Raw genomic sequence first — 14,020 nt, forward strand, 5'->3', positions numbered from 1 at the left:
AACCTCAAAACATGTATAATATACATGTCGTCTAGCCGTTCGTTTAAATTAAATAAACACCATTAACTTAACAAAAGATTTTGTGTGCCACAAAAAATACATACACTTTAAATATACAGTTGATGTGTACACACTATACAACTTTTCAGATGCTAGCCCTTACACAATACAAGACACATCAAACAAGATATTACAACTAAAACTTTCAAGCTGAATAAAAAATGTCAATTATAATATACCAAAACTAAAATAGCTGTAAGGCAATATTTGTGTAATGTGGTATATTTGTAATGCAAGTGTAACACTATAAGAGAATATAAGAGGTGTGATGTGCGTCAGGACATTTCTGTGATCTCTACACAGACATGTTTCTTTAAAATGGTGCAATGACTCCTGCCTCCATCTCTACACCATCCTAAATATTTATAGGTCATGACATCTGACCTGACCCTTCACAAACACACACACACACCTACAGCACGCTTCGTCACCTGGAACATGTCAAGACTGATGACAGAATGAGCGTGCGCGCACACACACACACACGTGCCCGCTGACCTCAGATAATGTTTTAATGGAACACACACATTCCAATCTCTCTCTCTCAAACACACAATCGAGAAGAAAAGAGATAAAAGTATCCTGACCAATCAGAGCATGCCGTGACCTAAACCTGACATTAGTTACACACGCACAACTAATGTCTCTATAATACATGACTAGTATCTAAAAGAAAACAATAATAATGTTAAACAATACAGCAATTCCTTTAAAAAGTTGCTTGTTTCTTTAAATGACTTTCATTAGTGATTCAGTCACACTACTTCTGACTTACAACTGCTTTCTTAAAGGTACAGTTCAGACAAAAATAAACATGTTATCATCTATCTGCCACAAAAAAATATCACTGTATATCTTCTGTGAAAACAAAAGAAAACGTTTTGAGGAACTTCTCAGGGGTTTTTCATACAATGTTAGTCAAAGGGGTTGTTTGGTTACCGCCATTCTTCACAATATCTCCTTCTGTGTATGCAGGTTTAAAATGACATGAATTTTCATTTTCGGGTAAACTGTTCCTTTAATTTAAACGCACATTAAAACCTGATAAAAGCCGAGCATGCCCGCGGGAAACGTTTCTAGGTCTGTGATACGGGTCACCCCGAAAAGAGGGCGACACACGGGCCATCAGGAATGCAAACAAACGTCTGTGTGTGTGGGTTGAAGACTAGGTGCTAATAGTGATGTGAGAGGTTTCTCAAGGCTGCTATTCTGAGAAGTGAAGCACGAAAAGATTCCCAGCGCTCTCTCGCACACACGCACGCTTGTGTATCACATTCAGTTGAAATGGTAATAATGATTTCCCTCTGTTAGCTGCAGCGAGCGCAGGTTCTCCTCCATCGCTCCATCAGTCATGTCCTACAGAGACAGAGAGACAGACCTTCTTACGAAACCCTTAACAAACATTTTACCTCAAAATAAAATGTATAAAAGTGTGTGATAAAATCTCATCTCGCTAAAGAAAACACAGTGATTAATATGAGCCTTACAGACATTTGGACGGTTGCATGTGTGCGTTAAACAGTTTTGTGTGTATTTTCAGATGCTGAATTATGGTCTCGCCTGAAGACCTGAGGGCTGAAACGCATGCACTCACCAGTTTCACACACACTATAAACGGAGGAGATGCTTTTGTGAAGTGAAGCACGGGAATCTTGGGTTTAGGTCGTTCCTGAGAGATAAAGAGAAAATAAATGAGTGTGTAGAGGGGGTGTGTTTGGATAACATTCATTAGTGTGTGTGTGTGTGTGTGTAAATAAGGCTGACACTTTTACAATCACTTATCAGTAGTTACGGTTCTGTGCATGTTCTTTACTCGATAACTTCTCATTATCTTCAAACTTTTTTTTCAGAAGGTGAAGGACGTATTCAAAAGTAATCTCCCCATTTTGATGGTTTCTGGCTAACTTTAGGGTTCACGTGGCTAAAGGTTGATTTGAGAGGAAATGAACGACAGAGTAATGTAGTACAGTTTTATAAACAGCTGTGGGCTCGTTTCTGTCTAGACATCAAATTTGATTCAATACTTGTGTCCCTTGTGCACATTTTGCATGTGCCGAATGTTAACACAATTAAAAGCGGGAATAAAGTCTTGAACTTTGACTTTATAACAGTATCGTGAATTGAAATTGAAGTTATGACGAAATTATTGTCAAGTTTACCGTATCTATAAATCATACGTCAGAGACCACCTTTACATGGACAGCACTATTCCGATATCAACAAGATTAAGACAATAATAATATTAAGAATGGACCACGTAAACAGAGCTTTTTGATTGGCTTAATCCGTCTAAACTAATAATTGCAGTAAACACAAATCGAATTAAGACTGCGGGAGTACTCCTATTTTAGTCGCATTATCCAAGTGCGGTATAGACATGTACACACCTAAATCGTATTATTATGGAAAACACCTTAATCGTAAGGTAAATAATTTGATTACTGATGCCCATGTAAACGTGGTCACTGTCTCTTACCTTTGACTCCTCATACGTGTAAAAGCCCTTCTGGATTTTGTTTTCGTCGATGTCACAGAACGCCTTAACCTGCATTCACACACATAAACACAAAATTACTCAGTTTCCCCAGATCAATCTTGTATAATTCTGTAGAAATATGCCACGGTGAATCACCTTCTTCTGATTTGCCGGTTTCAAACTGCGGAAGAGCTTTCGTCCCTGCTTCCCAGCGTTCCATATGGTGAATGATTCCCATTGGCTGAGCACTCGCTCCTGCAGGAAGTCCACGCGGAGTCTCCAGATCGTTTCCCTGAATAACAAACACCAGACGGAAAATCAATTTCACCATCGATTTTTTTGTCCAACAAAATTCTGTTCTTGTCATGTTACTGTTAATAAAACAACTTGGTAGTGTTTTTCAAAAGAAAATGCTTATATTTTCAACAAAACTTGTCTAAAATTGTATGCTCGAAAGATCTGTCTAATATGACAACATGTTCGATTGATTCAGATTGATTCAGGTTGGATCAGTAACCAGCGACTGGATTCAGAGAATGGATTTGTTCGATTCAAACGTTCTCGTCTTTTGAGCGGTTCAATAAAAAGGACGTATATGCTTATAAAAGTAATTTGTTTGTGAGTTGGACAATGGTTGCGCTACAGATTTGTCATACAATACAATATAAATATGTTGTCTAAATATTGTCTTTTTCTCATCATGAATCCAATCATGTTAATAATTTGGGTAAAACATTCATCAGCCAGAGGAAAAATGCAGAACTGTAATGGAAAAACAAATTGGATATTTGTGCGCTTTTGTGGATTTGTTAGTGCTGATGTGTTTATTTTGGGGTTTTATGATGCCAAAGGAATGTACACATAGAGCGTTTTGTGTTCTTTAAATAGCACAAACATATTTTTTCTGATTTATTTTCTTTTAAACCATACTTAAGAGCCCATGAGGTCATCGCATAAACAACATTGTGGGTTTGAGTCCAGCTGTGGATGATCGGACAGACAGCGAAAATGTGTGAAACGTTAAACACACAGAGCTGAAACATTCTGTTCATTCCACACGAGATCAAGTGTCCCGTGAGAACATCAGGATGCTGGAATATTCCTCCTAATCATTATAAACACACACAAGTGCTAAAGCTCAATACTGTCACTGAATATTTACAATGTTGCATATATTTCATTTAATCGATGTTTATTTATATTCAAGTGATTTGAGTCTTACTCCAGAACAGAATGTGTTGCCGCTTGTTCATGATATCGATACACCAATAAACACTCATCTACTCTGACCACGCCACCACCATGACGCAGACTCTCGTAGAAGAACAGCAGATCTTCCGGAACGCCCTGAGAGAGAGACATAAGGAGGAACAGAGAGACTTTTAGACTTTTACAAATCTCTTTAATCACCAGAAAATGTATATGTTTCCCCCATTTTACTCACTTTTTCTTTAACATTGCAATACATGTCAAACAGTTCCATTAGTTTTATTTATAAGATATGCTTAAAAAACATCCACAGTAACATTATGCCCATCATGTAGTCGTATCACAATACATGTTCAAAGAACCATCACAGTTGAGAGAGAGAGAGAAAGAGAGAGATAGGGAGGGAGAGAGTCGAAGGGAGATAGAGAGAGAGAGACATAGGGAGATACAGAGACAGAGAGAGAGAGAGAGAGAGAGAGAGACATAGGTAGATACAGAGAGAGAGAGAGAGATGTGGAGGAGGAGCGAGACATAGGGAGATACAGAGAGATATAGAGAGAGAGACAAAGGGAGTAAGAAAGAGAGCGAGACAGGGAGATACAGAGAGAGAGAGAAAGAGAGAGAGACATAGAGAGATAGAAAGACAAAGGGAGGGAGAGGAAGAGAGAGAGAGAGAGAGAGAGAGAGTGAGCGAGAGAGAGTGAGTGAGAGAGAGAGAGAGAGAGAGAGAGAGAGAGAGAGAGAGAGAGAGAGAGTGAGCGAGAGACATATGGAGATACAGAGATAGAGAGAGATAGGGAGGGAGGGAGAGAGAGAGAGAGAGAGACAAAGTGAGTAAGAAAGAGAGCGAGACAGGGAGATACAGAGAGAGAGAGAAAGAGAGAGAGACATAGAGAGATAGAAAGACAAAGGGAGGGAGAGGAAGAGAGAGAGAGAGAGAGAGAGAGAGAGAGAGAGAGAGAGTGAGTGAGCGAGAGAGAGTGAGAGAGAGAGAGAGAGAGAGAGAGAGAGTGAGCGAGAGACATATGGAGATACAGAGATAGAGAGAGATAGGGAGGGAGGGAGGGAGAGAGAGAGAGAGACAAAGTGAGTAAGAAAGAGAGCGAGACAGGGAGATACAGAGAGAGAGAGAGAGAAAGAGAGAATGAGAGAGAGACATAGGGAGAAAGAGAGAGAGAGAGAAAATGAAAGAAATATCGAGAGTGTAAATGAATGAACACCTTTCCTCCTTCATTAAACGGGCCAACTTTCTTGAACCAATCGCGTGAGCAGAACCAGGTTGGCATGACGACCGTCGGCCCGTGAGAGGTGTAGACCTGACAAGAGATCCACACAAACTTCATTTCCCATTATTCAACGGTCTGAACGAACATAAACTTGATCGCCAAACGAACGATTCTTAATGCTGGAAACTTGTGTCTGATGAGAAAAACAGACGATCATTCACATGCTCTCAATCATCTAGTTTATAAAGAAAACTCTTGACTGACACTAAAGATCCCAAATGAGCTTTAACACACACATTCGCAAACTGCTCGCTCGCTCAGGAATATTTTCATGACACATTCCAGATGCAAAACTATCAAACATGGTATTTAACTGGCGTAGTTGTTTTTTCGCAAGGTCCAAATATTTTAATAAAACACATTTTCTGCTCATTTTACATAAACAAAACACAACCTTCCTGACGCACAAATGAAGTTTTGTTATAAATTCACGAATAGCTGCAGGTTTTGTGTGATGTTCAGGGACATAAGCTGCGAATTATATAAAAAAATATCCTTCAATGTCTCAGTGTGAGTATGTGTCCACATCGCAGGGTTTCAATCATGCAAGTTTCTCAAATTTTCCAGCTTACCCTGAGCTGCCCAGAGTGTGTCGTAATGGATAAAAGATGTTGCCCCCTGGTATTCCCTTTGGACCCCCGAACTGGAAAACTTTGGCTGTGTGAATCCGCCCGGGACAAACATGAATCTCTTCATTACAGAGAAAGACTACATTTGGACATTTTCTGAAGAAATGAGTGAGAAACTTTATCATCGCAGTAGTGTTCTGCGCGTTTTTTTCATATTGCAATGACATTGCATGTGCACTCGTGAAGGTTGCTAGAACGTTGATGTATGGTTGCTGTGACAATGGATAGTGTTATGGGTACAGTAGTTGCTAAAGGGTCAATGTCAAAAGAATCCATGTCTAAAACACATTACACATTACAAATATCGTGAGGATGAATTTTCATTGTGGATGAGATTAAAGTATATGGAAAATGTAATACTTCTGCTCTCAAGTTTATTCAAACACTAATTCTCCTCTCTCTCTCTTTCATGTGTTACAGTTATATATGTTCTTTGGAAGGTTGCACACATCTCTCTGATCTCATGACCCACGGGATCCGTTTCCCGTCCGCACGTGTGGATGCTCTGCGCTCACGCCCTCTCGCCGTTTCCGTGGAAATATCTGTCTCCAGGTACGCATCCTGTTTCTACGGCGACCTACTGACCGCGTGGCACGCGACCCCTTGAAAACACAACACGACTCGCCTTTCCTGACACATGTACATCCTGTCGACACACACGCGCACTGAAGCATCGAAGACGCTGTGTTTTCACTTATGTACACAGACATCACACATGTCTGAGTGAAATCACAGTTTACACAATTTACTGTAAATGATTTTTGTCGCTAGTGTAATTGTGCAGTATTTATAGACGCACAACATATGTGTGTTACCTGTGTGATGAGCTGATCTGGTGTCAGACTGTTGATCCACCTGGTGTATCTTTCTGTGGAGCCTTCAGGAACTCGACAAACTTTACATCCAACAATCTGACAAACGCACACATAGACACACACACACACATCATCACATTAAAGCTTACTCGGAGAGTCATAAGTCTGTACACACACATAAACATCCATTCATATAAAGTGAGATTGTGTTTTAAATGCTGAATTACAGAGAGAAACAACTTTATTAAACACAATCACACAACAAAAAAAGGCTCTAAACACACTCGGTCACAACACACACTTTAACCTATGCCTTTCATTTCCTCTCTCTCCATGTGTGTGTGATCTCAGCTGTGTGTTTTCTCCATGATCAGCCGCTGTTGTGTTTGGACTTCAGCCCGAGGTCAAAGAAACAAACCACTTTCTTCAGAACTGATCAGAGAGTATCAAAATAACCACTGACCCGCCGACACCGCAGCTTATGAACAAAACCCTCCTTCACATACACAACATCAGTATGATCAGGGCATGAGTCATGACGCTTTACTAGTCAACCAGTGATCCAACAACTAATCCAGATTATTAGTGAGACTGATTCTTGTATATAGACCAGTATTTGTATTTACCATTATAAAAATATGTTAGTGTGGTAAATGTTATTATAACACAGTATGAGCACAGCAGCCGCAGACATGGAGGAGGACGTACTCCGCGGCTTCGCACTATCACAGTTTTTGAGCATCAAACCACAAAGTGTTAAAGTACAAAACAGTCTCTCTTTACCAACACAGAATACACAAGGAAGGTTGTTCTCAAGATCCCTGACACCGTCAACAACAATATATCTACAATATCTACCCGATACGATTTCTACGTGAGCACCAATATTTCATGTCTTCTTCTGTTCAAAATGACTGATTTCATTTAAATGCTTCAATTTGTATTAATTTGAACTCATTTAAAGTAATCTTGAGGTCCTACAGTGGGAAACACTGTTTTAAACATTATAAACACATCAGATTGGTGTAACACCCCCTTTCACACAAGGCCTCTGTAAGGTTCACATTTTTTGTAGGAAATGGACGGTGCGGTTTATTTAAAGTGATACTTCACCAAAAAAGGAAAATTCTGTCTTCATTGACTCACCTTCAAGTTGTTCCACATCTGTACACATTTCTTTGTTCTGATAAACACAGGGAAAGATATTTGGAAGAATGCTTATAACCAGACTACCATAGTAGGAAAAAAACAATGGTAGTCAAAAGTGCCCCAGAACATTCTTCAAAATGTCTTCTTTTGTGTTCAACAGAATAAAAATAATTATTAAGTAATTTTTCCTACTGTGGGAGTCAATGGGGGGCAAAATCTGTTTGGTTATAATCATTCTTCCAAATATCTTTCTGTGTTCATCAGAAGAAATACATTTATACACATTTGGAACAACTCGAAGGCGAGTAAATGATGACAGAATTTCTGGGTGAAGTTTCCCTTTAAAGTACACAAAGACAATCTGGTTGATCAGAACTGTAAGCTGAATATGAGCTTCAACACCGCACAAACATCAACAGACATCTTCATCCATAATCTCTCTGTGTGTGTGTGTGTGTGTGTGTACTCACAGCTGTTGGGTTTAACAAAGCAGCTTCATGTTGTAGTCTCACCCTCTCAGGTCTCATGACATCATCCTGCAACACACACACATACACACAAAGACACGGACCTGTGAGGAACAGAGCAGATTTTCATTACATCATCATTAAAAGTTGCCAAACCATGTGCTTCTGTTTGTTTGTGATTTCATGTATTAATATGATGAAACGTGCAAAGACAAAGGGGCGATAAATCTACATTCACTCTTAAAATCAACACTTTTCAATCATTACTCATTTAAGTAAAATGTCATTTATAAATGACAAAAAATATGAACTAAAAAACACATTTGTGCATCGACTCAAGGCAGACAAATGTTTCGAATAACAAACAAAGCTTACTGACAGACATCATTACGTGCCCAGCTGAAACAACATGGTGTTTGTTTTAGCAAGCGTTACAGAAAGTCATTTTCATCAGGTCAAGCGTTGAGTTTGTCACTTCACATGTAAAACATTCTGCTAAATTTGGAGTCAAACGGTAGCTTTCCAAATTTCCGGTGTTGGAGGAGAAGAGAATTCCTAACGTTCCTGTTAACCTCAAGAAGAGCTGATTTTGGCTCTCTGGAACCAGCACGAGGAAATATCCTCCAAAATAACCAGACCATCATTACACACACACACACACACTGGCCGTAAAACAAATCGACACACACTGTATTTCAGTAAAGTTAACACAAATACAGGAATTACATGCGTGTGTGCTCATGTGTGTGACAGGTCAGTGTAGGTTTTAACCACACAAACCACACCCAGGTTATTTTATGAGGACACACTGGAGGCGTCTACTGCTTTTATATAGAGCACATTACAATTAGTATACTATAGACTAACTCTAACCTACTGCAAAGTATGCACACTGCTATTAAAATATCAGTTAACCAAAATATAATTTTATATAATTTACTTCATAAATCATGTCACTCAAAAACTTTTTTTCCTATTCGTGCATTTGCTTTGTTTCATACAAAACAAGTTTAAAATGACAGTTCACCCTACAATAAAAATTCTGGTACCTACCCTCTTGTCATTTCAAACCTGTATGACTTACTTTCTTCTGCATAACAGGAAAGAAGATATTTTGAAGAATGCTGTCAATGGGACCCCATTCACTTGCATTGGTTTTGTGTCAATATAATAGAAGTGAATGGCGTCTAGTGCTGTTCAGATACCAACTCTCTTCAAAATATCTTCTTTTGTGTTCTGCGGAAGGAAGAAAGTCATACAGGACAAGAGAGTGAGTAAAACAGTGAGACAGAATTTGAATTTTTGGGTGAACTATCGCTTTAACAGTTCACAAAAATAATTTAATTTCTCAAAATATCTTCTTCAGTCAAAAACAGTACTGCAAAAACAGTACTATATACACTTTTAAAAACGTGTAATACAGTGCAGAAGTCAAGCGGAAGCCTTTTAGGATGCTTTTTGCTATTTTTTGGCTTTGAGCATCCCAGTCTCCGTTCACTCCCAGTGTAGAGAAAAAACTCTTCAGGTCATTCTGCTCAACATCTTTTTAGTTTTACAAATCAAATAAAAGTCAAGCAGCCTGGAACAACATCAGTGTGAGTAAGTGATGTCAGAAACTCAGAATATTCATGTTGGTTTAAAGGTGACCTGTCACTTTAAATATAGAAGTGCGAAAGCGAGGGAACGGTTATTTTTCTTCTCTCTTCGGTCTCACGCTCTTTCTTGCGACAGAGTTGGATCCGAGCGGCTCCAGCGGCTCCACAGGAGACCGTTCAGCCCCGAAGCCAGCGGGAGATGGAACCGTGAGCCGAAGCATTGCGGATAACACATCACAGATCTCCTTACACAACAGCACCATGATTGACACACTACTGTGCCAGAGTGCACATAAATAATAACACAACACTAAATCAAACGCAGAGCAGTGTATGTTTGGGTTACGCTCATTTCAGAGCTGGCGGAAAAACCTTGAGACAAGCGTGAGAAGATGAAGGAGATAAAAACATGAGAATAAATAGCGCGAGAAGCGACAATAAACTGAGGAGCTGGAAATATCCACAGAAGTCTGTTTCATCTACACAGCGTGCGTGTGTATGTGTGTTGAAGTGCCCACAGGGTTTAAGTAAAACCTGAAACCAGCTACATTGTGAGAAGCAGTCTGCAAAATAGTTCAGGTTTATGTTTAGAGAATAGACTCAATATAATACAACATAATAATCTAATTTAAGGATGTAACAAAATTTCAGCTCAAGGTTCAAAACAATACACAATACTGGATTCACAATTACAACATTTAAACCTAAATTGAATGTAAAATATGAAATCCAAATAAAAAAATATCAGGATTGCGACATAAATCTGATCTAGGGTAATGCAATGCAATTAATAAAATAATAATTACATGGCGTTGAAGCCATTCAATGTATCAACGATTTCGCGCAGGGAAAAATTAGAGAGCATTCCAAATTTTCATTTAATCAAAATTTCATCACCATGGCATTCAATGACCATCCAATACATCATTTGTATGTATGAATTGTAGATGAATTTCAACAAAATTAAACCTCAGGAGTGAAAAAGTCATCCAACATTTTTTTTACTTTTTCTAAATACATATAGAAATATTACTCCTATATTTATTAAAAGTGAATATCAACTTGTTTTCTTTGCGGTATTTGAAGTCTGGAAAAATACAGAGCATCATTTCTGTTATTTTCACCTGTTTCTCATTTTCTGCAAATACATGCAAAAAAAACAATATTTTTATGTGAAATTTGGAAGAAATATTATTAGTAGTTTCACAGAATGAAAGAAACTCAGAAATTCAGAGAAACTGACAATAATTTTGAAATTATCTCTTAAAATATTTGCCATGGTTTTATATACATTATATATATATACAGTGCCCTTCACTATCATTGGCACGACTGGTAAATATGAGCAAAGAAGGCCGTTAAAATAGATCTGCATGGTTTCTCGATTTTTTTTTTTTTAAATCTACAAAATTTAATTGAAGGACAATTTTTTTACTTCCATACAAGTTGGCCACAATTTTTGGCACCCTTGTCTTTACTGCAGCCTCAATTTATAAGAAAAACAGTTGTTTTCTTTTCAGTCTGATGAGGTTTGAGAATACATTGAGTGTCATCCGAGTCCATTCATCCATAAAGAATTTCTCCAGATGCTTCAAATGTTAGTAATCCCTTTTCTTTAGTTCATCCCACTCATTTTCTAAAGGGTTCAGGTCAGGGAACTGGGATGCCTATGGCAGGACTTAGATTTTATGTTCAGTGACCCATTTTCTGTTGATTTGGATGTTTTGAACCAATGGAACCGATGGATCTAACCATTGGTATTTGATATAATACATGATGCAATGTATCTGAACAAGATGTCCAGAACCTCTGGTATAAAAGTAGTTTCACAACAATGAAGATCTGGTGATATATTTAAATGTGGGCATGGGGCACTTTCTCACCCCTGTGTGCACCAAACCTATCTTGTGTTATTGCTGCCAAAAAACTATTTTTTATTTCATATGGTCATAGACCCCTAGTCCTGTTTGAAGTTCCAGTATGGCAGAGTAATATGATCGAGTTGTTTTTGCATGAGAGCAGAAGATTTGTTTCTTGGACAGTGATGGAGGTCCCCCCACTTCAAATTGTTTTACTGAAAATGAAATGTTGGAATTTTGTGGATTTTTTAAATAAAAAATAATAGTGAGAAACATTGCAGATTTATTTTTACAGCCTTCTTTGCTCATATTTACCGAGGGTCCAAATAATAGTGGAGGCCACTGTATACAGTATACAGGACCTCAATGGAAAGTCTCCACCTTTATAAAATAGGCTATGTGTGTATATTTCTCATGATCTAGAGGACACAGAATCCTTTCACCCACCACAGGAGACGTTTCACTCTCACAGACAGCTCACAGCAAGAATAACATTTATTAAATCTCACTGTGTGTGTGTGTGTATTGAATATCACCATGACTCAACGGCTCTCAACTCCAATCAGTGGACATGAAACAGACTAGATGTGATCATATTGAGCTGTCTGACACACATTCATAAATGTGGTTTCTCTGACAGGTTTGTCAAACACACTGTCTGCTGTGGTTGTCACCTGCCTGCGTGTGTTCACTCTCACCCACATGTGTCACGTGTCACTCACCGCATCCTGAAAACAGAGGAATCGTCCGGAGCTCTGACACACTGCCTGGTTTTTAGCAAATCCAACTACAGGAAAAAGAAAAATAATACACAAGTATGATTATGTGCAGTTGGGTGTCCAATGATTCACTATGATTCACTGAATTCAAAACAATGATTCATTAAACTCATTAAAATGATTCATAATAGGCTCATGAATCAAATGAACTGAATCTGATCGAAAAATATAAAATCAATACTTTTTCATTTTTAAATACTTACTCCGTGACCGTGCACACACAAACACACAGGTATGTCGGCAATAAAGCGCACACAGTGTGACCTAAGATACTATATGGAGACATACACACCTCCTTTTGGACTGATGGAGTTATGGCCTGAAATCACCAAGGAAACGCCTCTCTCCTCCAACCTCTCTCTCCAGATTTCAATAATCTCTCTGGAGTTATCCTGACAGACAGAGAGAAAGATGATGTGTGAAATCACTATTTGGGCTGATCTTTAATATGAAATGTTCACGTGGAGCGAGTGTTTACCGTACTGCCGTCATCATACACAGACAGCTCCATACGGCCCTGAAAATCCTGCTGGAGAATCGACTGGAGACACTCGTCCAGCCAGTCGGAGGCGTTATACACCGGCATGATCACAGACTGAAAAACACACAAAACAGAGACAAAGATTATATTATAGATTTATATATATTTTTGGAACCGACATAGATTGATATTTATGCGTATAATAAATTACACATAGTTTTATACTTCAAGTATAACCTTGCTGACCGGTAGTACACTACCATTCACAAAGTTACTAAACTAATACTAAACTCATTTGCAGAAATGTTTTATCAACCAGAAGTATAAAACTCTAGATTGTTCAGTTAATTATATAAATCTAGATAGTAGATATTTATGTAAATTGCTTCAAATCACAATGGCTGATGTAATTTAAGACATAATAAATGTTATATTTTAAATCTTAAACATGTAAAACATTTTTTTAACTCTCCATGTTTGGTGTGCCTTCATTACGTTTAATAAACAAAGGGTTAAAACATGGAATTATTGCAATTATAATAATTGACGTCATAGGCTGTCAAAAGGACCTAAAAAAGAGATTCTGTTATGTTGTTCTGTTAACGTCTGCCTTAACCCATTTTCCAAGACATTTATTAAAAATGTTTAATTTTCAACAGTGTATAGGAAATAAAGAGTTAATAACTCACCACTTAACAGTTATATCGTGAATGTAATTTAATATAGAAAAAATATTATTCTTTGTACTATATTATTGTATTTGTATTATGTACTTTGTTTGAACCAATAAAAATAAAAAAATAAAACCTCACCACTTGAACGCTGCTGCCCTCTGGAGGCTGACTGCAGTCACGCGCAGACATCTGCGGTTCGTCTCGTGTGCAGAACCGCTTTAATTCTCTCCCGGACTCTGTCCCGGACCTCCTACAGCTGCTCATCTCACACAAACACACACTTACACATCACTCATGTCTATCATCTCGAATATGTGTTCATTTCGCTCGTACATTGTTTAGCACACACACATTTCCTGTGTTTTGGTTCTTCGTCCGCGCCTCCACGCGTGTCAATCAGCGCATGCTCCTGGTCCACTTCCGGGTGAGGGCAGGAGCAGCGAGATGATTTGTCGATGGAAAAACGCGGACGTGCGTTTGATTGGACGTAACCGATGTCAGTCATTTTGCGCGTCGCTGAACTGAAGCACGTGATCACGTC

The 14,020-nt window shown here is 38.4% G+C and overlaps 1 protein-coding gene across 2 annotated transcripts; it reads right to left on the reverse strand.

The window, feature by feature from the left end:
• Positions 1–53: 53 nt before the first annotated feature.
• Positions 54–13,883, reverse strand: b3gntl1 (UDP-GlcNAc:betaGal beta-1,3-N-acetylglucosaminyltransferase-like 1). 2 transcript variants are annotated; one of them, XM_056769278.1, is made up of 13 exons: positions 13,831–13,879; positions 13,618–13,735; positions 12,803–12,919; positions 12,617–12,716; positions 12,268–12,332; positions 8,095–8,160; positions 6,476–6,571; positions 4,966–5,061; positions 3,759–3,883; positions 2,693–2,828; positions 2,537–2,605; positions 1,655–1,729; positions 54–1,416 (listed from the first exon to the last, which is right to left on the reverse strand). In XM_056769278.1, exons 2-13 carry the CDS (start codon positions 13,666–13,668, stop codon positions 1,336–1,338), a joined length of 1,077 nt encoding a protein of 358 aa, XP_056625256.1. In that variant the 5' UTR covers positions 13,669–13,735; positions 13,831–13,879; the 3' UTR covers positions 54–1,335. The 2 variants fall into 2 exon arrangements, with proteins under 2 accessions (XP_056625256.1, XP_056625245.1); XM_056769267.1 differs by having other exon boundaries at positions 57–1,416; positions 13,618–13,883.
• Positions 13,884–14,020: the final 137 nt, after the last annotated feature.

This window comes from Triplophysa dalaica, chromosome 2, assembly GCF_015846415.1.
Source record: "Triplophysa dalaica isolate WHDGS20190420 chromosome 2, ASM1584641v1, whole genome shotgun sequence".
In the NCBI taxonomy this organism is placed as follows: Eukaryota; Metazoa; Chordata; class Actinopteri; order Cypriniformes; family Nemacheilidae; genus Triplophysa; species Triplophysa dalaica.